The sequence below is a fragment of the Chiloscyllium plagiosum genome, unplaced genomic scaffold (genome assembly GCF_037043375.1).
Source record: "Chiloscyllium plagiosum isolate Xiang-an unplaced genomic scaffold, Cpla_swu_hap1 HiC_scaffold_5, whole genome shotgun sequence".
In the NCBI taxonomy this organism is placed as follows: Eukaryota; Metazoa; Chordata; class Chondrichthyes; order Orectolobiformes; family Hemiscylliidae; genus Chiloscyllium; species Chiloscyllium plagiosum.
In genome coordinates, this window is record NW_028270143.1 from 67,553,047 (window position 1) to 67,578,375 (window position 25,329).

General features: G+C 43.1%; 1 protein-coding gene across 2 annotated transcripts in view; it reads right to left on the reverse strand.

Moving 5' to 3' along the window:
- Positions 1-25,329, reverse strand: part of hacl1 (2-hydroxyacyl-CoA lyase 1) — a 107,777-nt gene that overhangs the window by 63,571 nt on the left and 18,877 nt on the right. For both annotated transcript variants that reach the window (XM_043690167.2, XM_087987258.1), the window contains exons 6-7: positions 12,585-12,662; positions 2,324-2,418 (exon numbers count right to left, since the gene is read on the reverse strand). In XM_043690167.2, the coding sequence (XP_043546102.2) occupies positions 2,324-2,418; positions 12,585-12,662 (173 nt within the window). The remainder of the gene's footprint in view (positions 1-2,323; positions 2,419-12,584; positions 12,663-25,329) is intronic.

Below are 25,329 nucleotides of genomic sequence, written 5' to 3' on the forward strand. Positions count from 1 at the left end.
ACATACACCAAAGGAGGGTGGAGAAAGCAGAAGAAATTTCTGGTTCAGACAGAAAGAACTTTGTGATCCAAGCAAGACCTGCATGTATATACATGTATATTGCAAACACCAAGACTCCTCATAGAGTGCAGACATGCACACAAACATGGTAACCTAGTGTTGTCATTAACTACTTTCAAATGGTAAAATATGAGTAAAGGATGATCATCAGTTGGAAGACTGAAGGCAGTCAGCCTGGAAGATCAAAGCAGTGTCTGTAATCTCCCAGCACAATACAGATCAGAGCCCATTATTCGGCCTCTGCCACTATTCAAGGGTATGCCTTATTTTTCAAACCATCTCAAGTTGTGAAATGTTGCTGCTGGAAAACATGTTGAAGTCTATGGTAGCTACCATGTGCTAAATTGGCCTGAGGGCAGACTTGAGCACAGTAAAACATAAAATTGTCATCTGAAGCCTAATTCCCAGTTTTCAGTTTTTGTCTGGACTCTCAGGCAAAAATCTAAGGGAATTTATTACTTTCTTCTCTAACAAGACACAAATAATCAAAAATAATCTTGGTCCTACAACTGCATTGCTTTAGCGACATCGGTGAGTAAAGAATCTAATGTAATTAATATTATACCGATCAATTCATGTAAAGGAGCAGCACTTGTCAAAGGAATACTAATACTGGAAGATTGGGAACGGTTTGGTGCAAACACCTATGCCAGGCCTTAACTGTTAATTTGCATCAGTTGGGTTTTGTTTTTGCGTGGTTTTAATTGTACATAACTATTAAAGCAGGCTTTTGTAAATGTGTTTCTGTAAATAAACTCTTGGAAGTGAATAAAGACAAGGCTCCAGTATTACATTGATCACTCGCTGGCTAATTCAAGATTGTTATCATCTCCCTTTGAAATTATAGCAATACCATTTTCTTTTTAAAATGATTACATTATAAAATATTTTTCCTTATAATTACAGCATAACCTGTTTTAGGCCTACCAAACATAGATTACCTACACAAATGGAAGGATAGGGACAACAAGGGGCAAGATGTAGCTTCATGTGGACAAATGCAGTGGGATGAGTCTGAGGAAGGGGAAATATAGAAGAAATAATAGTGTGTTACAAGACAAGGGGGATCTGAAAAGGAAAACATTAAAACCATCAGCAAAGTATACATTAACAAGCCAACATCTTTGCGAATGAGTAGCTGAAGGATCTAATACATACTTTGGAGATATTAATATAGAAATAGCATGAATGGCCACAAATAGAATGAGTTTGAAAATTTTATTTGAAAATAAAATGAGTTTGAGCACAGCCTATTTCACCCCTTATATATTCTTTTTTTAGTTTAGGTCACCAAATAACAAAGGGGGAATTCAGAATATGATTTGATTTGATTTGTTGTAGTCACATGTCCTAACTACAGTGAAAAGCTTTGTTTTGCAAGCAGTACAGGTAGGTCATAGCAAACAAGGACATAAAGATCATAGGGCCCTTAGGCGGAGTGAGGTATACAAGGTTTCAGTTGCACAGGAGGTGCACAAAGCAGGATCAACATTATTTGAAGTTAGAGAGGTCCCTCCAGCAGTCTAATAACAGCCGGGAAGAAGCTGTTCCTGAACCTGCTGGTGTGTGTGTTCAGGCTTCTGTATCTTCTGCCTGATGGAAGAGGTTGTAGGGGATCATAACGGAGGTGTGAGGGATCTTTGATGATGCTGGTAGCCTGTCTGTGGCAATGAGTCCATGGATGGGAAGTTGGCTTTTGTGATGGTCAAGGCTGTGCACACAACCTTCTGTAGTTTCTTACAGTCCTGAGCAGAGCAGTTATCATACCAAGATGTTATGGAGGGACAGAAATTAAAATAGCTGAGACAGTTTACTCTGCAGCCAAGTAAACTCAATGAGATCTCACCTCCTTCATATTTTCAGGGCTCTCAGGAAATAAACTGAAGTCAAGTATATATTACCTACAATCAACAACACTGACTCACGCTCAGGAGAATGAGTGTAGACAGAAAGCGTAGATTCAACTCCCCAAGGTCAGTGAATGTGTGGAACTGACTTCCCAGGAGACAAACTGTTTACTTTGCAGATTAATGACTGAGTCAGCCATGGTCATGCTAAACAGCAAAGCAGGCTCAAAGGGCCGAATGGCCTACATCTGCTTCTAGTTTCTTTGTTTCTACGAGTAAGTACAAGTGAAGGTATTCTTTTCATACAAGGTAACGTTAGAACTGTCCAAACACAATGTTCGTTCCCACATCCCCTTGATCAAAGAAGCAGCATTAATTCTAAAGCTTATGATCCATGTCCTGGCTCACAGACCTACCTCAGTAATTCACTCCGGATTTTTGACGTCACCATATCTCCAGGAATATCAACATAACAAGCTCCTGGACGGCCATAGATGCTGCTTCTAACTGCCTTGAACAAAATATAAAATTAATCGAGATTTCTACAGGTGAACAGCCTGGAGAACAACAAAGGAAAAGAATTAACATAAATTTATATAGCACTGATCAAGATGTCCCAAATGCTTTACAGACAATTTAAAACCATACCTTTCAAATCTTCCATCACCATCCTTGAAGATGTCCTGTCCCATCAACAGGATACAACCATTAGGCATGGTAGCACAATGGTGTTAATGCTATACCATTGAGAGGGAGTTACCTCAGAAGCAGGGTCAAAATAATTTTCCTTTTCCAAGGGCTCTTTTTGAGACATTTCTGAGGGAGACTTTTGGATTTTCGGGGGCGACACTTTTATTCTCAGTAAGGAGCAAGTGAGCTGAGGGCCCTGGGACCATGCATAGGGAGAGATCAGGACCACGAAACCAGTCCGAGAAAACACAAGTGGCTAAGTTCAGTCAGAGCAGCAGCTAAACCACAAAAGGAACCCCCACCATACTCCAGTATTCAAAAAGACCGACAAAAGTGACGTCAGCTCAAAGCAGAGAGCTGACTGATAGGTAGAGGTCAAGTTGTTTTTCTCCATTTTAAAATCAAAAGTGAATGTGCACATTTCTGTGAGTACATACAGATTCCCAATAGGGGGCAGATATGAAGGCAAATCTCAGAAAAATGTAAATATGCAAAAATGTAATGGAATAACAATGGTAGGGGATTTCAACTTCTCCAATATTGACTGAGAGAGACAAAATGAGAAAGTCTTGGAGGGGGAAAAGTTCTTAACGTGCACCCAGGAGCACTTGTTAAGCCAGCACATGGAAAGTAATGTAAGGATGGAAGGTGCTGAATTTAATTTTGGAGAATGAAACTGAGCATGTGGTTACGAGTCAGTAGATGAGCGTTTTCGTGGTAGTGATCGTAAGTCAGCAAGACTTGTTATGGAAAAGTACAAGGATAGTCTGGAAGTAAAGTCTATGAATTGGGCAAAGGCCAGTAAGACAGGATTTGGCCAAAGAGGACTCGGAGCAACTACTTGCAGGAAAATCTACGTTAGAGCATTGGAAGTCATGAGACATATAGGATTGGATAAGGAAAAAAGTGAAACTTATGCCTTATGCTGAGGGTTCAAAACAGTAAGACTACCTGCAATTCTACTTTTAAGGAACTATGTATCTGCACCCCCAGTTTTCTTTGTTCGGCAACACTTCCTAGGGCCCTACCATTAACTGCTTAAGCCCTGCCCTGATTTGCCTTACCAAAAATGCAACACCTCACATTTATGTAATTTGAACTCCATCTGCCAGTCCTCGGCCTATTGGCCCATCTGGTCAAGGTCTAGTTGTATACATCATTCTGGTATAATGCACATTTTGTCAACATGAATTGGCTATAACATGATTGATGAATTGTGGACACTGTTTGGGTAACGTAGACTTTCCACTGAACAGGTAAAGCAATTTTCTACAGCGATCCTCAACAGCGCCATTTTCTACAGCAGTTTTCCACAACGCAATTTTCTATAGCATGATGTTGCAGAAAACGCAACTGTCATGTTATACCAGAAAGTCTTGTACTCTAAGATAACCTTCTTCACTGTCCGCTACATGACCAATTTTGGTGTCATCTGCAAACTTTTAGATTAGATTAGATTAGATTACTTACAGATTAGATTAGATTACTTACAGTGTGGAAACAGGCCCTTCGGCCCAACAAGTCCACACCGACCCACTGAAGCGCAACCCACCCAGACCCATTCCCCTACATTTACCCCTTCACCTAACACTACGGGCAATTTAGCATGACCAATTCACCTAACCTGCACATTTTTGGATTGTGAGAGGAAACCGGAGCACCCGGAGGAAACCCACGCAGACACGGGAAGAATGTGCAAACTCCACACAGAGAGTCGCCTGAGGCGGAAATTGAACCCAGGTCTCTGGCGGTGTGAGGCAGCAGTGCTAACCACTGTGCCACCATGCCGCCCACACAGATGAAGTAGCATATGAAACTCAGTCTGAAGTATAGTGACAAACATATTTTTGTAAACGTGGCAGAGTAAAACTGAATAACTGGCCGAATACTGGTAAACGTACTAACCATATCTCCTGATTTCACATCCAAATTAATTACATAAATAATGAAAAGCAGTGGACCCAATACCAACCAAAAGAGAAAATGCTGGAAAATCTCAGCAGGTCTGGCAGCATCTGTAAGGAGAGAAAAGAGCTGACGTTTCAAGTCTAACTGACCCTTTGTCAAAGCTAAAAAAAGGGAGAAATAGGGAGGTATTTATACGAGGCTGAGAGAAGGTGAGTCATGGCTCCGGAAGCAAAGGTAGCAATAAAGAGGTGATAATGACAATGCATAGAGAGATTATAGGGAGATTAGGAGCTGTGAATGACCAAGGCTGAAGCCAGTGCTATGTGCTAACACTGAGAGAGAAAAGGAAAGCAGTAAAGGTGGACAGGAGGAGAGAGACAAATGAAAATCCTGTCGGAGAGAAGAGCAGTACTTCTTCAGGGTAGGCTCGGTAACATCATCTCAGGCTGACATCATGAGGATCAGCAAATCCTTCTATGCCAGTCTGTATGACTCGAAGCCAACCGACAGCGCGGCCTCCAAGTCGTTCCTGTCCTCTATCACGGAGGTCCTAGACGACGGAACACGAGAGAGGCTGGACCAGGCGCTATCTCTGGATGAGCTGACCAAGGCCCTCGAGTCCTTCGAAAAGAATAAAACTCCCGGAAGCGACGGCTTACCGGTCGAGCTCTATTCCGCTCTTTGGGACTTGATTGGCCGGGACCTGCTGGAGGTGTATGTCAGTATGCTTCGGGCAGGTACCATGAGTGAATCCATGAGGAAAGGCATCATCACCCTCATCTACAAGCAGAAGGGGGAGAGGGAAGAAATTAGAAATTGGAGACCGATCTCACTGTTAAACACAGACTACAAAATCTTGTCAAAGGTCATCGCCAACTGGGTCAGGTCTGCTCTGGGATCGGTGATTCACCCTGACCAAACCTGTGCTGTACCGGGCAGGAAGATCGCTGAGAGTCTCGCACTCCTCAGGGATACGATCGCCTACGTGCAGGACAGGGGGGTGGACACCTGCCTCATCAGCCTGGACCAGGAGAAAGCCTTTGACAGGATATCGCATACATATATGAGGGATGTCCTCTCCAAAATGGGCTTCGGGGAGGGAATCGCTAATTGGATCAGACTGCTCTACACCAACATTGTCAGTGCAGTCTCAATCAATGGGTGGGAATCAGATAGCTTCCCAGTCAGATCTGGAGTCAGGCAGGGCTGCCCTCTCTCTCCTGCCTTGTTTGTGTGTTGCATAGAGCCATTTGCCGAGTCCATCAGGAAGGATGCGAGCCTGAAAGGGGTGACTATTCCTGGCAGCGGGGGGTCTGCAGGTTAAGGCCTCCCTGTACATGGATGACGTCGCCGTTTTCTGCTCGGATCCGCTGTCCGTGCACAGACTCATGTGCATTTGTGACCAGTTCGAACGGGCCTCGGGGGCCAAGGTAAACCGAGGCAAGAGCGAAGCCATGCTCTTCGGGAACTGGGCCGACCAATCCTCTATCCCCTTCACCGTCAGGACTGACCATCTGAAGGTGCTGGGTATTTGGTTCGGGGGGGCTGGGGCGTGCGCCAAGACCTGGGAGGAGCGGATCAGGAAGGTGAGACAGAAACTGGGCAGATGGGAGCAACGGTCGCTCTCCATCGCGGGTAAGAATCTGGTCATCAGGTGTGAGGTACTCTCAGTATTGTTATACATGGCACAGGTCTGGCCTATCCCCAGAACCTGTGCCGCCGCAGTCACCCGGGCCATCTTCCACTTCGTGTGGAGATCAAAGATGGACCGGGTCCGAAGAGATGTAATGTACAAAGACCGGTGCAATGGGGGAAAAAACACACCCAATGCAACCCTCACCCTGATGGCCACCTTTGTGTGTGGCTGCATCAAGCTGTGCGTGGATCCCCGGTATGCAAACACCAAGTGTCACTACGTACTGAGGTTCTACCTGTCCCCGGTGTTGCGAAGGATGGGCCTGGCCTCGCTGCCGCGGAACGCTCCGAGTAGTTGGACCGTTCCATACCACCTGTCCTTCGTGGAGAAGTTTATGAAGAAAAACACCTTTGACCACAAGTCCATCAGGAAGTGGTCAGCACGTAGTGTCCTTGAGACCCTTCGGGAAGAGGAGAGGGCGGATCCTGTCGAGCGGTTCCCTGAGCAGACTGTCAAAGCCATTTGGCAGAATGCCTCATCGCCAGAACTTTCCAACAAGCACCAAGACATGGCTTGGCTGGTGGTGAGAAGGGCTCTGCCTGTGAGATCATTTATGCACGCCGGGACTCTCTGCCGCACCGCACGCTGCCCTCGAAGCGGCTGCGGGGGGGACGAGACTGTCACACACCTCCTTCTGGAATGTGCCTATGCAGAGGAAGTCTGGAGAGGAATGCAGTGGTGTCTGTCGAGGTTCGTCCCGAGCAGCGCCGTGACGCGGGACTCTGTGCTCTACGGCCTGTTCCCCGGGACGCACACTGAGACGAACATCAACTGTGCCTGGACGATCATCAACTCGGTGAAGGACGCTCTCTGGGCGGTCCGAAACCTGTTGATCTTCCAGCTGAAGGAGTTGACCCCGACTGAGTGTTGCAGACTGGCACATTCCAAGGTCCAGGACTACGTGTTGAGGGACGTGCTGAAGCTTGGGGCAGCTGCCGCCAAAGCGCGGTGGGGAAAGACCACCGTCTAACATCTGCCTGCCTAAGAAGAACAGGGGGCCCGCGCAGTCATTTGGGCTCCGCTGGCGCCTCAGCTCAATGTAATCGCACCAACCTGTGAATATGAATGATTACCCTGTTTCGATACGCAAAGAAATGGAATGTTTACAGAATGATGACATGTCCAATTGTATAGATTAAATATATATGAATAAAGTATATTTTTGAAATAAAAAAAAAATTCCTGGAAGTGAGGTGGCAGTGGGTTAAACACTGGACAAAAGCAAATTATTGCAGACCCAATACCAATCCTTGCAGCACGCCACTGATCACCGGCAAGATTCCTAGCCCCTGGCCTGCTGTTGTATAGTATGTATATAGCTGTTCCAGTTTCAGGTCAATGGTACAAAGGGTTTCAGTAATGAAAATGTCAAGGCATGATAGTTAGAATCTCTCCAGTTAGAGATGGCCATTGTTTATTACTCATGTGGCACAAATGTTACCATTTCTCAGCTCAAACCTGGATATTGTCCAGATTTTGCTGCATTTGGACACAGACTGTTTGCACTTTGCAAGGATTAACAAGGCAAGGGAGTACATGTTAAAAAGTAGGACCCTACAAAGTACAGGGTATTGGAGAGACTTAGTGTACATGTCCATACATCCATGAAGACAGCAAGACCGGTAAATAAGGTGGTTAAGAAAGCATTTAGAACACTTTTCTTTATTAGTTAAGACACTGAAAACAAGAGCAGGGAGGTTATGATGGAGCTGTATAAGATTTTAGTTAGGCCACAGTATTTGTGCAGTTCTAGTCACCACAATACAGGAAGAAGTTGATTGCACTAATGAGAGGAGACTCAGCAGCTAGCTAGAATGTTTTAGTTATGAAGAGAGACTGGATAAGCTGAGGTTGTTTTCCTTAGAGTAGAGAAGGCTGAGAGGGGACCTGATTAAGGTGTACAAAATTATAAAGGGCATAGGCGGGGTGCATGGTAAGAAACCTTTCCCCTGAGTCAATGACCAGGGAGTATAGATTTAAAGTAAGTGGTGGGAGATATCGAGGCACTTAAGGCATAATTTTTTCACCTAGTGTGGAGTTATGTGGAACTCCCTGGTGAAAGGGTAATAGTGACAGCAACTCACAACATTTAGGAAGCATTCATTATGAACACTTTCAATACTACAGTATACAAATGCTGGAAAATGAGATTAGAATAGATACATGTTTGATTAACCAGTATAAACATGATGGGCTGAAGGGTCCCTTTCTGTTCTGTAAAACTCAATAACTCTGCATCATTTATCAAGTGATGCTGTCACATGGTAATACATTTTGCAATTGTGTTTATATATGGGGTACAATTAGAATAATTCATCAATATCCCCGATAATTACCAACTCTTGTATTAAACTTAAAGCTACAATATGTAATGAAAGAATTGATTTTTAGACACCAAGCGTTTAAATTAGCACAAGATAACAGGAATAAGTTAACTAATGTTTTTATTAAAATAATTGACGCACACTTCCACATTTGAAAAGAAATCGTCCCAAACATATCTTCCACAGACTGATGAAGTTACAGCTAATGCATTTTCATCACATACACACAACGCTGGAGTTTCTTAATGAGGCAGTTACAATCTTGGATCTCAATCTCAGATTTAAATGTAATGACGGGCAGAGTTTGTTATAGTAGGGTTCACTACAGTTTTAGCAGGTGTAGTAACGCTTCAATATACACAGCTCTAAACTGTACATTCCACAGGCATTTGTGACAAATTCATTACCTCATTAATTTGAACCTTGCTGGATCCAAGTTAACTGTGCATTTTTTTTTCAAAGGTTTAAAACTGTACTCTCTCCTTAGCAGCCTCCATCTCCCACCCTTCCTGCAAACTTCTTCTCATCCCCACGTTCCTCTTCCAGTCTCCTTCTTGCTGCTCCCCCCAAATCCTCATGCTGACTCTACCCCACAGAAGCCTCTTAATCCCTCCCCAAGCCATCCTGTGACTGCCTCCTCCTCCCTCCTCCGGCTGATATCCCCATCTGGGAACCAAGTGAAAGAATACCCGGATCTATTAAAATTCCCTTCTGGCCTAGATGGAAGGGCAACGCCAGCAAAACTGCCTGCACCCTGTCCTTTTATGGTGACTTTTGATGGTCTATTCCTGTGCCACGCCCAACTCTCATTTCCTCCCAACTCTGGTGTTAGCTTTTCCACCCTTTCCTTTAAACCCAGCTACCCCACACCCGCGGCCCCATTACCTGCCCCACCCCTGGCCCTAATTCATGCACTGTCCCCATCACCCTCCCCAGGACTCACTCTCATCCACCCCCTCCACACCCACACCTAGCTCTCAGCACACAGCCCTAACTCCTAGTTCTGAGTAACAGCTGCTCCATCCCGGCAATGCTTTCAACACCAGCGCTGACTTCCCTAACTGCTCACTACTCCTTGGATCATGGGCTGTCTCTCTCAGGTGTTTACTGCTAATAGCTTCACTCCTCACAACCACTTCTTAACATCACTGCAGATATACACCTCTCCATGGATTGTAGTGGTCCTGGTAAGGATCTCACCACTACTTTCTCAAGGGCAATTGGAGATAGGCAATATATGCTGGCTGGGCCATCGATCCTCACGTCCCAGGAATGAATATAGACAATTAAATACTTTAATAGTGTAATCTGGACATATTTTTATGATGAGAGGAGACAGATATAAAAGGGATCTGGGTGGCAACCTTTTCACACAGAAGGTGGTTCATATGTGGAATGAACTGTTTGAGGGAGTGGTAGAAGCAGGTATAGTTATAACATTTAAAAGATATTTGAACAGAACAGATATATAGAGGGATATGGGCCAAATGCAGGCAAATGGGACTAGTTTAGTTTGAGAAACTTGGTTGGCATGGACGAGTTGGACTTAAGGGTCTGCTTCCGTAATGTAATACTCTATTAGTATAGTGCATGAACTGGGCAGCCAAGTTGCACAAATATGAGATAATCTGTATCAATGAGAGAGAAAGAATAACATTCAAAAGAAGGCCAGCCCCTGAAAATGCAGCACCTCCTCAGTATTGCACCGAGGTAACGCTGAATTTTTAATCTGATATACGCTAACAAGTTTAGTTTATACACACACTGACAACATAAATTCACTCTGAATGCCTCTTACTGTAAATTGAAAATCCATACATTTTTTAAACATTTTGAAAATGTTGATTAAATTTAAATTGAGAATTAAAGGAAATTTAGGTAAGCAATTGTTGGCTGACAAAAGAACACAAATTTCTCTGTTGCTGAGTGGAATTTTTCCAGACTTAGATAAGTGAGTTTGTCAACATGGAGAGAGTTAAATCCCATAAGTCTACCAAAGGTATGAAGTAATGGCATCATCCGCTCCTTCCATGTTTCAGGGTGGGGTTGAAGACAAACAGGACATATCCTGCAGGTTCCAGGTAAACAATTAAAATAATCAAATAGCTCATTGAGTGATGTTTATGAATTTCATAACAAGGGTATCTGCCAGGGTCACTGAAGTGAAGGAGAAGCTGGAAAAGATGCTTCAGTGAAATTAACAATCTAGAAATGCTTTGATCAGTGAAACTGAAAAGCTCTAAATATGGCCAGGTTAAGAAGCTGCTGTTCGAAGCACTTGCTTCAGAATGCTATCATTGCTTGACAGCTGACTTCCAACCGCCTGGGAATCAGTTCAGTTGCTGAGCACTTCACTCACTTTCAGCTGCACTTCCCACCTGCCAGCTTTCACAATGGCATGGCAGCAGCTTCGGTAGCTCTACCACAGACCTCTGACGATAAAGCAGAGGATAAGTCACACAATCCCCACTAGCAGCAGCAGCAGGAGCAGGTGCTGCCCTATCATCAGCCACATGGCCCTCCACAGGACAGATTTGATGGACACCAAGATACAGCTGGAAAGAGGAAATACTCCCAAACCCTGGGTCTACAGGCAAAGGATCAAATCTCTCATCTTGCATGAGCATCAGTTTCACGAAAAGCTCAGGCTCTCAAGGCAGGTCACTACTGAGATCTAGATCCTCCTGGAACAAGACCTTCTTCCCAATGAAGAAAGTTAGCACAGATTACCAGTGGCTAAAAAAGCATAGGCAGCCAATGTCTCCACTGGATCTCTGCCTCTCACCAAGGCTAGCACTTTCTTCTCCCACAAGAAGAAAAAAGAAGAGAGATCCAATGTCTGGAATGTTCTGTGGAAAGGAGGAAAGATGCTTGTGGCAGGTAACAGGGGAAGCCTGGGTGTCAGGAATACAATAAGGTGAGCGTGAGTGAGTGTTTGTTACTCAGATGAGCAATGAAGAGGAGCTTGGAAAGACAGGAATGGGTGGAGCTGCAGGATGTGTCGACAGATTCCTGAGGAATACCGTGTAGGCAAATGCAGTAAAAGACAGAATGTCGTGTTTGGCAATGACAGTATTCCAGCACTGTTTCTTAGTTAGATGGACCAGACACCTGCTGCTGCCTACTTAGCCAATTCCATACATGTCTGTTTGATTAAGAGGCTGACCCTCCCATCAATGGGAGAGCTCACCTCACTGAAACACCTTAATACTACCTCTAGGTAACAATGAGAGACCTGGACCCCAGCCTTCTCAGCTCACCTCATCATTCCTATGGTTGCTGCCATTCCCAAAGTACAAGTATTCCCTTCGAGCTCATGCTGCGGTTCCACTCATTGCAAAACCTTCTTCAGACAGATCTGGCCACTCACCCTGACTGACTGAGGAACCTATGGGCTGGATGTTCATGCTGAGGCTCAGCTGAAGAGCTTCGGCAAAGCCTGATAAATGTTCCTGCCACTTGGCCAGGAACTAAATTGGCAAAATCTGACTCACTGTGTCAAATTATCCACTGTGAAATGAAGTGCTCATCTGAAAACAAAAAAATCTCAGGAGTTCTTCCACTTGCAAACTCTGGAATACAAATTTCTCAGACCTTAGTCTCTCTGAAGTTAATTATTGGAAACCAGAAAGTTAACTCATTATACTTCCTTTGACAAAGGTTACAAATAACATTGAATATAAGGGTTAATAATTTTTGCTGATGTACTTTCACTTTAGTGTCACTTTGTTTCAAATGGTTTGATAGATTCTGTTTATAGTCACAAAAGAAATTAAGTTGTAACTGTATTATATAACTGATGAAGGGCTTTTGCCCAAAACGTCGATTTCGCTGCTCCTTTAGATGCTGCCTGAACTGCTGTGTTCTTCCAGCACCACTAATCCAGAATCTGGTTTCCAGCATCTGCAATCATTGTTTTTACTCTGTATTATATAACAATGAGCTATTGCCAACTTTCTATGGAACAGCACTCACTGTATATTTTAAAACTATTTTTTGAGATAAACTCAATGATACAGGATATCTTACTTACTATCTCTACTATGTATTCCAAATTACCTTTTCTATAATGACAGGTATAGCTTCCAAACTGTTTGGTCTAGATGAAAATTTGCTGTAAAGCCGACACGCCTCAACCTGTCAAAAAGAAATAATGAAACCTGTTAAATAGATTTAACAGAAAGACAGAGAACATCTACAAACAGAACATCTACAATGTTAATAAACAATGTAATGGCGTGGAATTTGCCACATGGGAAGGTGGTCACCACTGACGTCAAAGACAGTCTCTCTGATAGCACCAGCAATCTATGGAGAAAATGTAACTTCCTCTGGCCATATCTGGAGCTATACAATAGATACTAATGTCTTTCATGTGAACGCCTGTTGTAGAACTGCTGAAATGTTTTCAAACTGTCCAAGTAACCAACTGCATTAAAGAAGTTTCACAGATAGCCAACCAGGAAATTCTAAGTGCTATAATCAAATTTTGAAAAATTTTGCTAAATGAAGGTGGGAACATGTACTTAGGGTGTGAAGATGGTAGTTGAAATATCATGAAGGCATAAGAAGATGGCAGTTGAAACATCATGAAGGCATATTTTTCATTATCTTTGAAGATCCAGTTTTTAAAAAAAAACTAATAATGAATAAAATAAGACATTTTCTGGGCCAGATTTGTTGTTCAGCAGTAGGTCATAAACAGATTTCATTTTCAATGGGGTTTGTAACAGTGAAATGAGAGAGGGCAAAAGGGGGACATTCTCATTACATTGCTATGCTACACACAGAGGCCAATAAATTCAAACAAGAGATTTGAATTCCCAGTGACCAACTTAAGAAATTGCAATATAAGATTTTACGTTTTAATATTTTTACTATAACAACCAACTAAACCTTGTAAATAATCATTAGTCTGAACTGCAGAAAGGACATTGGTTTATTACTTTTTGAACATGAGCAAACCCCCAAGCCACAGCAATGTTAATGTCCCACTCTCTGCATGGCAACAGTTTTCACAAGTTCATTCCATCAAGTGTCATGGGTTCTAAGGTCAAGTGGCCAACAAAAAGTGCTATTTCAGTTTTATGGAAAATTCTGAGCTAAGATTTATCAGAAAACCCATTTTCAGCTTCACCACCATCACCCCAACACTGCCATTTCAGGATGAATCTTCCAGGATCTACTGATTGCCTTGGGGTGCCCAGGTACAGAGCTGAATTTTATCAAAAAATGGCTAAGTGTCAACTTCAGGCAGATTAATAAAGGATTCTTTCCATAAGCTCCATCATGTTATCTCTCACCATTCTCTCCTGTTCTCCTTGTCATCGAAGCACCGTGCTCTTATAGTGCCACTCTCGCAGTATGGTGAGATCACCAGTTTCAGAAGTGCTAACCACTGCCATGATGTTCTGGGATTTCTGCCATCAAGTCATAGAGATGTACAGCATGGAAACAGACCCTTCAGTCCAACTCATCCATGCCAACCAGATATCCTGAATTAATCTAATCCCATTTGCTAAAATTTGGCCCATATCCCTCTAAGCCCTTTCTATTCATAGACCCATTCAGATGCCTTTGAAATGTGATAATTGTACCAGCCTCCACCACTTCCTCTGGCAGCTCATTCCATTCATGCACCACCCTCTGCATGAAAACGATGCCCCTTAGGTTCCTTTTAAAATCCCCCCCCCCCCCACCCTAAACCTATACCCTCTAGTTCTGGAGGCCCCCACCCAGGGAAAAGACTTTGTCTATTTATCCTATCCATATCCCTCATGATTTCATAAACCTCTATAAAGTCACCCCTCAGCCTCCAACGCTCCAGGGAAAACAGCCCCAGCCTATTAAGCCTCTCCATATAGCTCAAATCCTCCAACCCTGGAAACATCCTTGTAAATCTTTTCTGAACCCTTTCAAGTTTCACAACATCTTTCCAATAAGAAGGAGACCAGAATTTCACACAATATTCCATAAGTGGTCTAACCAATGTCCTGTACACCTGCAACATGACCTCCCAACTCCTAGACTCAATCCTCTGACCAATAAAGGAAAGCATACCAAACACCTTCTTCACTATCCTATCTATCTGAGACTCCACTTTCAAGGAGCTGTAAACCTGCACTCCAAGGTCTCTTTGTTCAGCAACACTCCCCAGGACTTTACCATCAAATGTATAAATCCTGCCCTGATTTGTCTTTCCAAAATGCAACACCTCACATTTATCTAAATTAAACTATGTCTGCCACTCCTCGGCCCATTGACCCATCTGATCAAGATCCCATTGTAATCTGAGATAACCTTCTTCGGTGGCTACTACGATTTTGGTGTCATCCGCAAACTTACTAACTATAGAACATCACAGCGCAGTACAGGCCCTTCGGCCCTCGAACTATACCTCTTATGCTCCCATTTAAATCACTTATATAAATGATGAAAACCAGTGGACCCAACACCAATTTTTGTGGCACACCACTGGTCACAGGCCTCCACCACAAAGGATCCTTGCCTTAGCAGGGGAGGACTGTGACTGCTCACATGATGATGCCAAGACCTCCAAGTGATGGCAAACAATTAAGATTAATTACCATGTGCTGTGTTGCTCCCCCATTACCAACACTGTAAATGTATTCTTAACCATCCAAAACCTCTACCCACTTTTCTCCAAAACCTCCTTTCTGTTAACTGCAGGCACCAGCAGCAAACACACTGGTGACATTGTCAAGAATGGACCCTGCCCGAATATCTTCCAGGAACCGGCCACAGCTCCTCCTCTTGACTGGAGGGTGCAGCAGCAGGAGGAAGGGAGCAGAAATAGTAGTACCAGCAACAGCAAGAACATGACCCCTCCCAACCCCTCGCAGGTTGACCAAGACTCCAGTTCGTGGCGCCAGCATCGGTGACTGAGCATTCCAAATACTTTCATGGAAATAGGACTTTCAAATCTGGTCATTTCTCTTCCCTTGTGGCTCTGGTTCTTTTATTTCTCCTGCTTTTTGGAAATTCTGATTTGTATCCAAGATGGCACTGGAGAATCATGACTTTGTATACTTTTCGCTGTACTGCTGCATTCCTATACTTGAGTACACGTGACAATAAAATCTAATTCTAATTCTAATTCCACCTTGAAGAGAGAAGGCATTCTGGACATCGGCTTAAAAAATCGGTTGGAAAATTGGACTTTTCTCCCTGACATCGAAAACCTAAATTTTCTGATCTCACCAGATTTTATCAATTGAATCACCATCACCCATATCATTCAGGGACTTGGAAGATTCTACCTTCTGTTTGATTTTCCACATCCTGCAAGGTAGTTTGCAGAGGATTGGCAGTCTTATCCTCCACCACTAGGTGCAGTCTTTGCCACCCTCTTCCTAATGAAGGGCTTATGCCTGAAACATTGATTCTCCTGCTCCTCGGATGCTGCCTGACTTGCTGTGCTTTTCCAGCACTACACTTTCAACCCTGACTTCTCCCTCACTTTCCTTTTGTTGATGGCCTGGAGACTGAAAGTCTATCCATAGTCAGCACAGCTGCCCTTGCCTTTGGTTCCTGGTGAAATATTTGACAAGAAGGGCTTATGCCCGAAACATCGATTCTCCTGTTCCTTGGATGCTGCCGGACCTGCTGCACTTTTCCAGCAACACATTTTCAGCTCTGATCTCCAGCATCTGCAGCCCTCACTTTCTCCTCGAAATATTTGACAGTGCATGTTTCAACCTGAACCTCCCTGTTCCCATAGTAACCAAACCACCCAGGAACAGATCACATGATTTCCTTCGCTGTTCCACTTTACCTGCTATTAAAGAGACAGTTCAAAACACAACCATCTTATGAGACATGGTATTCACAAAAAAAAGTCAATTGATTTCAATGACTGAATGCTTTGGAAAAGGTGTCCACAGCATAGCCGATACCAAAACAACCAGTGCACAGCTCTACTTCAGGGCCTTCATGTTAATCTGCACTCTTACTAAATTCTGAAGTTGCAGTCAGTATCAGAGGGGTAATGATAGTGAACACTGACTGCTCAACTTTCCTTCCACGTTAGGTATACCAACCATACAGAAGCTTTGACCATCAAAACTTGAACATCTACCTCACTGCCTTCTAAGGAGTATGGATTTTGTAAAGAAAATTGCAGAGTCCCAACCATTTAGTAATTAATAGGGAAGAAAATCCTAAGAGCCATAGTACTTGAACAGTATCAAAAGCACATGTTTTTGCTCCAGCGCAGCAGGCTTTATTAGCAGACAGTATATAATATACAAGCAAACTCACTGAGATAAACACAGGAGGAGAGGAAAGGTAAACATTTGCAGAAGTATGTGGAATTTTTAAATGGATTAATCTGCAGGATTATTTTAGGGAAGATATAGTTACTGCCCAGAGAAATAAAGAGAGTTAATATCAACAGGCTGCTCTTTTTTCTCAAAAGCAATACCATTTACATGTCTTAATTGTCTCGAATGCCAACCATATCCAATGCTGCTTGAACCTGTTTTAATGTGTTTAAGACCATAAGACCATAAAACATAGGAGCGGAAGTAAGGCCATTCGGCCCATCGGGTCCACTCCACCATTCAATCTTGGCTGATGGGCATTTCAGCTCCACTTACCCGCATTCTCCCCGTAGTCCTTAATTCCTTGTGACATCAAGAATTTATCAATTTCTGCCTTGAAGACATTTAGCGTCCCAGCCTCCACTGCACTCTGTGGCAATGAATTCCACAGGCCCACCACTCTCTGGCTGAAGAAATGTCTCCGCATTTCTGTTCTGAATTTACCCCCTCTAATTCTAAGGCTGTGTCCACGGGTCCTAGTCTCCCTGCCTAACGGAAACAATTTCCTAGCGTCCACCCTCTCCAAGCCATGTATTATCTTGTAAGTTTCTATTAGATCTCCCCTTAATCTTCTAAACTCCAATGAATACAATCCCAGGATCCTCAGCCGTTCCTCATATGTTAGACCTACCATTCCAGGGATCATCCGTGTGAATCTCCGCTGGACATGCTCCAGTGCCAGTATGTCCTTCCTGAGGTGTGGGGACCAAAACTGGACACAGTACTCCAAATGGGGCCTAACCAGAGCTTTATAAAGACTCAGTAGCACAACAGTGCTTTTATATTCCAACCCTCTTGAGATAATTGACAACATTGCATTCGCTTTCTTAATCACGGACTCAACCTGCATGTTTACCTTTAGAGAATCCTCAACTAGCACTCCCAGATCCCTCTGTACTTTGGCTTTACGAATTTTTTCACCATTTAGAAAGTAATCCATGCTTCTATTCTTTTTTCCAAAGTGCAAGACCTCGCATTTGCTCACATTGAATTCCATCAGCCATTTCCTGGACCACTCCTCCAAACTGTCTAGATCCTTCTGCAGCCTCCCCACTTCCTCAATACTACCTGCCTGTCCACCTAACTTTGTATCATCGGCAAACTTTGCTAGAATGCCCCCCGTCCCTTCATCCAGATCATTAATATATAATGTGAACAGCTGCGGCCCCAACACTGAACCCTGCGGGACACCGCTTGTCACCGGCTGCCATTCCGAAAAAGAACCTTTTATCCCAACTCTCTGCCTTCTGTCAGACAGCCGATCCTCAATCCATACCAGTAGCTCACCTCGAACACCATGGGCCCTCACCTTGCTCAGCAGCCTCCCATGTGGCACTTTATCAAAGGCCTTTTGGAAGTCTAGGTAGACCACATCCACTGGGTTTCCCCGGTCTAACCTACTTGTCACCTCTTCAAAGAACTCCAACAGGTTTGTCAGGCACGACCTCCCCTTACTAAATCCATGTTGACTTGTTCTAATCCGACCCTGCTCTTCCAAGAATTTAGAAACCTCATCCTTAATGATGGATTCTAGAATTTTACCAACAACCGAGGTTAGGCTAATTGGCCTATAATTTTCCATCTTTTGCCTTGATCCTTTCTTGAACAAGGGGGTTACAACAGCGATTTTCCAATCATCTGGGACTTTCCCTGACTCCAGTGACTTTTGAAAGATCTCAACCAACACCTCCGCTATTTCCTCAACCACCTCCCTCAGAACTCTAGGATGTAACCCATCAGGGCCAGGAGATTTATCAATTTTAAGACCTTTTAGCTTTTCTAGCAGTTTCTCTTTTGTAATGGCAACCATACTCAACTCAGCCCCCTGACTCCCTTGAATTGTTGGGATATTACTCATGTCTTCCACTGTGAAGACTGATGCAAAGTACTTATTAAGTTCTCCTGCTATTTCCTTATCTCCCATCACTAGGCTTCCAGTATCAGTTTGAAGTGGCCCAATGTCTACTCTTGCCTGTCGTTTGTTTCTTATGTATTGAAAGAAACTTTTACTATCATTTCTAATATTACTGGCTAGCCTACCTTCATATTTGATCCTCTCCTTCCTTATTTCTCTCTTTGTTATCCTCTGTTTGTTTTTGTAGCCTTCCCAATCTTCTGATTTCCCAGTGTTCTTGGCCACTTTATAGGCTCTCTCTTTTTCTTTGATAGATTTCCTGACTTCCTTTGTCAGCCATGGCTGTCTAATCCCTCCCCGGATAATCTTTCTCTTCTTGGGGATGAACCTCTGTACAGTGTCCTCAATTTTACCCACAAACTCCTACCATTTTTGCTCTACTGTCTTCCCTGCTAGGCTCTGCTTCCAGTCTATTTTCGTCAGTTCCTCTCTCATGCCCTCATAATTACCTTTATTTAACTGTAACACCATTACATTCGATTTTGCCTCCTCTCTTTCAAACTGCAGACTGAACTCTGCCATATTATGATCGCTGCTTCCTAAGTGTTCCCTTACTTTAAGATTTTTTATAAAGTCTGGTTCATTACATTGCACTAGGTCCAGAATAGCCTGCTCCCTTGTGGGCTCCATGACAAGCTGTTCCAAAAAGCCATCCTGTAAGCTCCATGAATTCCCTTTCTTTGGATCCACTGGCAACATTATTTACCCAGTCTACCTCCATATTGAAGTCTCCCATGATCACTGTGACCTTGCCTTTCTGACATGCCTTCTCTATTTCCCGGTACATGTTGCGCCCCTGGTCCTGACCACTGTTAGGAGGTCTGTACATAACTCCCACTATGGTTTTTTTTGCCTTTGAGGTTCCTCAATTCCACCCACACAGACTCCATATCATCTGACGCTATGTCATTCAGCACCATAGATTTAATTTTGTTCTTAACTAACAAGGCAACCCTGCCCCCTCTGCCCACCTCCCTGTCTTTTCGATAAGTTGAAAACCCTTGGATGTTTAACTGCCAGTCCTGACCCCCTGTAACCACGTCTCTGTGATGCCTACCACATCATAATCATTCACGATGATCTGTGCCATTAGTTCGTCTGCTTTGTTATGAATGCTACGAGCATTCAGGTAAAGTGCCTTAATGTTAACTTTCTTATCATTAGAGATATTGGAAGTCATAAGTTATCCTTTCTTTTTGCTGCATTCCCAGTCTGCCTCAAGTTTAAATCTGCCTGCACATATGCTATCCTGCCGCTTATCTTTCCATTTAACTCCATACTCCCTGTCACTTTCACTTTCCCTTCCCCCCAACTCAGAAGTTTAAAGTCTTCTGAGTTGGGGGGAGTTTCTCTGACTGTTCTTCTTTTGATAATACATAAAAGAAATTTCTGTTGCCATTATAACTGACCTATGAGTCCAAAACCCAAGGAAAACAATTTTATAAATAACCATGAGGTCAACAACTACAAAGCTTCACAGCTACTAGGAGGTGAGGAGAGCTGGTAGCTCATTTGGCTGGACAGTGGATATACAATGCAAAGTGGCACCAACAGCATGGGTTCAATTCTCACACCAGCTGAGGTTACTATGAAGCACTCTCCTTCTTATGCTCTCCCCTCACGTGAGGTGTTAAACCTCCAGTAGTTGTCTCTCTCTCTCTCATGAGAAAGAGATGGTCTGGTACAACAACTTTACCTTTGTATTAAGTAGATCATAATATCTCAAGTCAAAATGGATTGAAAAACCTCTTACAACCTGGATTTTCTACTGTATTTGATTTTTATTTCCTTGCTACATCTGATACATCTGAAGGCAGCACTTACATGATAATATTTAGAATCAACCATAGCATTAGCTTCAGTTTTGAATAGTCAGACAACACGTACTTCCTCTCTAATGCCACAGGGTGACACCAAAGGGCTTGTATATTTACTGATTTCAGTTCTGCAACTTCTGCTCATATGTTTATATTGTTGGCCAGTTTTTGTATTGATCTTTTCGAATGTTCCCTTCCTACAGCTACAAGGAGAAATACAAAGACCGTTCATCATGTTTGCACTCCTGTCTGAAGGGGTTTTAGATTTGATCAAGAATATAATGGACTAACAACATCTGGTCAATGGGCTTTAACATGCTTGAATTTTACTTGCAGCTTGAGGGACAGAAGAGTGAACTGAAGTAAATTACTTTAAACTTAAATAAGGACATGAAAACCCAGGTAGCTAAAGTAAACTAGAAATTTAGATTTAGGGATGGGTCAATAGCAAGTACATCCTTAATAGTTACATTCCATGGAAAAAGAAAAATTCCAAGGGGAGGCCATACTATATGTGGTCAACTAAGAAAGTTAATACTAGTATCAAACTTAAAGAGAAAGCATATAATTATGCAAAAATTGACAAGTCAGAAAATTGGCCAGATTATTTAAAAAATGAGCAAAGAATGATCAAAAGATTAATGACACAGAGTTATTAAGAGAGTTTAAAAATCTGTGCCAAAGAAATCTATCCACACATATAAATACAGACAGTAATTAAGATCTCTTCCTTCAGTATTTCACTAATTTTTATTAAATTTTAAAAATATAAACCATAAGTATTAAGTTAGCTTGCAGCATTTTTTGAGAGCAGAAAGATTATGCTGTTGTCTGGGTCTGTAGATTGTGAAGGAGCACAGATGGCCTTTAGTGATGTGCTCTTCCAGTCAGATGTGGGAGTTGAGGGAGAATTTCCATGTTACTGATGGATTATATCTGCAGGAAGTGTCTTTGGTTGTAAATCCTATTAAATCACATGGATTACTTGGAGTGACAGTTAGAGGGAATAAGGAATTTACAGGAGCTAGAGGGTGTGATGGATGGCAGTTATAGGAAGGGAGAAAAGGTGCAGATACAGTCAAGTAGATGGGTTAACTCCAGGAAAGGTAGGAAGGGTAGGCACAAAGTGCAGGAGTCTTCTGTGGCTATCCCCATTTCAAACAAGTATGCTGTTCTGAAAAATGTAGGAGGTGATGGACTCTCAGGGGAATGTTGCATGAACAGCCAAGTTGCTGGTATTGAGACAGGCTCTAATGTAATGAGGGGTACGCCGGGTTCCAAGTGATCGATTGTGATAGGGGACTCTCTAGTCAGAGGCACAGACAGACATTCTGCGGCTGGCAGCAAAAAATCAGAATGGTGTGTTACTTCCCTGGTGCCAGGATCAAGGACACCTCGAAGTGGGTGCAAAATGTTCTCAAAGGTGAGAGGGACCAGCAGGAGGTTTTTGTACACATTGGAACTAAAGACATAGGAAGGGAAAAGGGTGAGATTCTGACGGGAGAAGAAAGAAATTTAGACTGGAATTTAAAATGTAGGTCCTCAAGGGTAGTAATATCTGGATTATGACTGGTGCTACGAGCTAATGAGGGTAGGAATAGGAGGATAGAGCAGATGAATGCTTGGCTGAGGAGCTGGTGCAGGGGAGAAGTGTTCACATTTTGGATCACTGGAATCTCTTCTGGGGTAGAAGTGACCTGTACAAGAAGGACAGATTGCACCTCAATTGGTAAGGGACAAATATACTGGAAGGGAGATTTGCTAGAACTGCTCGGGAGGATTTAAACTAGTAAGGTGGCTGGATGGGACCCAGTGAAATACTGAAGAAAGAGATCAATCTGAAACTGGCACAGTTTGGAAAAGAAACCAAGGCAAACAGTCAGGGCAGGCAGGAACAAGGTAGAGAACGAGATAGTGCAGATAAGTTAAACTGCATTTATTTCAATGCAAGGGGCCTAACAGGGAAGGCTGATGAATTCAGGACATGTTTAGGAACATGGGACTGGGATATCATAGCAATTATAGAGCCGCAGCTCAAGTGACGGACAAGACTGGCAGCTAAATGTTCCAGGATGCAGATGCTAGAGGAAGGATAGAGAGGGGGGCAAGAGTGAAGGGGGAGTGGTGTTTTTCGATAAGGGATAACATTACTGCTGTACTGAGGGAGGATATTCCTGGGAATACATCCAGGGAAATTATTTGGGTGGAACTAAGAAATAAGAAAAGGATGATCACCTTATTAGGATATTATAGACTCCGCCCCCACCCCAGGCTGATAGTCAGCAGAAAATTGGGGAACAAATTTCTATGGAGATCTCAGTTATCTGTAAGAATAATAGGGTAATTATGGTAAGGGATTTTAAATTTCTAAACATAAACTGGCACTGCCATAGTGTTAAGGGTTTTGTTAAGTTTGTCCAAGGAAATTTTCTGATTCCGTATGTGGATGAACCTACTAGAGAAGGTGCAAAACCTGACCTACTTTTTGGAAATAAGGCAGGGCCGGTGACTAAGGTGTCAGTGGAGGTGGCACTTTGAGGCCAGCAACCAGAATTCTATTAGATTTTAAATAGTGATGGAAAAGGATAGACCAGATCTAAAAGTTGATGTTCTAAATTGGAGGAAGGCTAATTTTGGCGATATTAGGCAAGAAGTTTCAAAAGTTGATTAGTGGCAGATGTTCGCATGTAAAGGGATGGCTGGAAGATGGGAAGCCTTCAAAAATGAAATAACAAGAGTCCAGAAACAGTATATTCCTGTTAGGGTGAAAAGAAAGGCTGGTAGGTATAGGGAATGCTGGATGACTAAGGAAATTGAGGCTTTGGTTGACAAAAGGAAGGAAGCACATGTCAGCTTTAGACAGCAGAGATCAAGTGAAACGTTACAAAATTATAAAGGCAGGAGGAGTATACTTAAGGGGGAAAACAGGAGGGCAAAGGGGCAGTGGATAGCTTTGGCAAATAGGGTTAAGGACAATCCAGGGCGATTCTAGAAATACATTAAGGACAAAAGGGTAACTAGGAAGAGAAAAGGCCTCTTCAAAGATCAGCAAGGCAGCCTATGTATGGAACTGCAGGAGATGGGAGAGATCCTGAACAAGTATTTTGTATCAGTGTTTACTGTGGAGAAGGACATGGAAGATACGGAATGTGGGGAAATAGATGGTGACATCTTGAAAATGTCCATATTACAGAAGAGGTGGTGCTTGATGTCTTAAAGTGCATACAAGTGAGTAAATCCCCAGGACCTGATCAGGTGTACCCTAGAACTCTGTGGGAGGCTAGGGAAGTGATTGCTGGGCCAGTTGCTGAGATATTTGTACCATCGATAGTCACACGTCAGGTGCCAGAAGACTGGAGGTTGGCTAACTTAGTGCTACCATTTAAGAAAGGCGGTAAAGAAAAGCCAGAGAACTATAGACCAGTGAGTCTGACATCAGTGTTGGGCAAGTAGTTGGAGGGGATCCTGAGGGACAGGATTTACGCGTATTTGGAAAGGCAAGGACTGATTAGGGATAGTCAACATGGCTTTGTGCGTGGGAAATCATGTCTCATGAACTTGATTGAGTTTTTTGAAGAAGTAACAAAGGGGATTAATGAGGGCAAAGCGGTGGACATGATCTATCTGCACTTCAGGAAGGCATTCAAAAAGGTTCTTCTTGATAGACTAGTTAGCAAGGTCAGATCTCATGGAATGCAGTGAAAACTAGCCATTTGGATACAGAACTGGCTTGAAGGTAGAAAATAGAGAGTGGTGTAGAGTTGCCTTTCAGACTGGAGGCCTGTGACCAGTGGAGTGCCACAAGGATCAGTGCTGGGTCCACTGCTTTTCATCATTTATGTAAATGATTTGGATATGAGCATAAGAGGTATAGTTAGAATGTTTGCACATGACACCAAAATTGGAGATGTAGTGGACAGCAAAGAAAGTTATCTCAGAGTACAACGGGATCTTGATCAGATGGGCCAATGGGCTGAGGAGTGGCAGATGGAGTTTAATTGAGATAAATGTGAAGTGCTGCATTTTTGAAAGGCAAATCAGGGCAGGAGTTATACATTTAATGGTAAGATCCTGGGGAGTGGTGCTGAACAAAGAGACCTTGAAGTACAGGTTCACAGTTCCTTGAAAGTAGAATTGTAGGTAGATAGGATAGTGAAGAAGGCATTTGGTATGCTTTTCTTTATTGGTCAGAGCATTGAGTACAGGAGTTGGGAAGTCACGTTGCAGCTGTACAGGACATTGGTTAGGCCAATTTTGGAATATTGTGTACTATTCTGGTCTCCCTCCTATCAGAAGAATGTTGTGAAACTTAAAGGGTTCAGAAAAGATTTACAGGGATGTTGCCAGAGTTGAAGGATTTGAGCTTTCGGGAGAGGCTGATTAGGCTGGGGCTGTTTTCCCTGGAGCGTCGATTGCTGAGGGGTGACCTTACAGAGGTTTATAAAATCATGAAGGGCATGGATATGGTAAATAGACAAGATCTTTTCCCTGGTGTGGGAGAGTCCAGAACTAGGGGCGTAGGATTAGGGTGACAATGGAAAATTTTAAAAGGGACCTAAAGGGTAACATTTTCACACAGAGAGTAGTGCGTGGATGAAATGAGCTGCCAGAGGAGGTGATGGAAGCTGGTACAATTACAACATTTAAAAGGCATCTGGGTGGGTATATGAATAGGAAATATTTAGAGGAATATGGACCAAATGCTGGCAAAAGGGATGAGATGAGGTTAC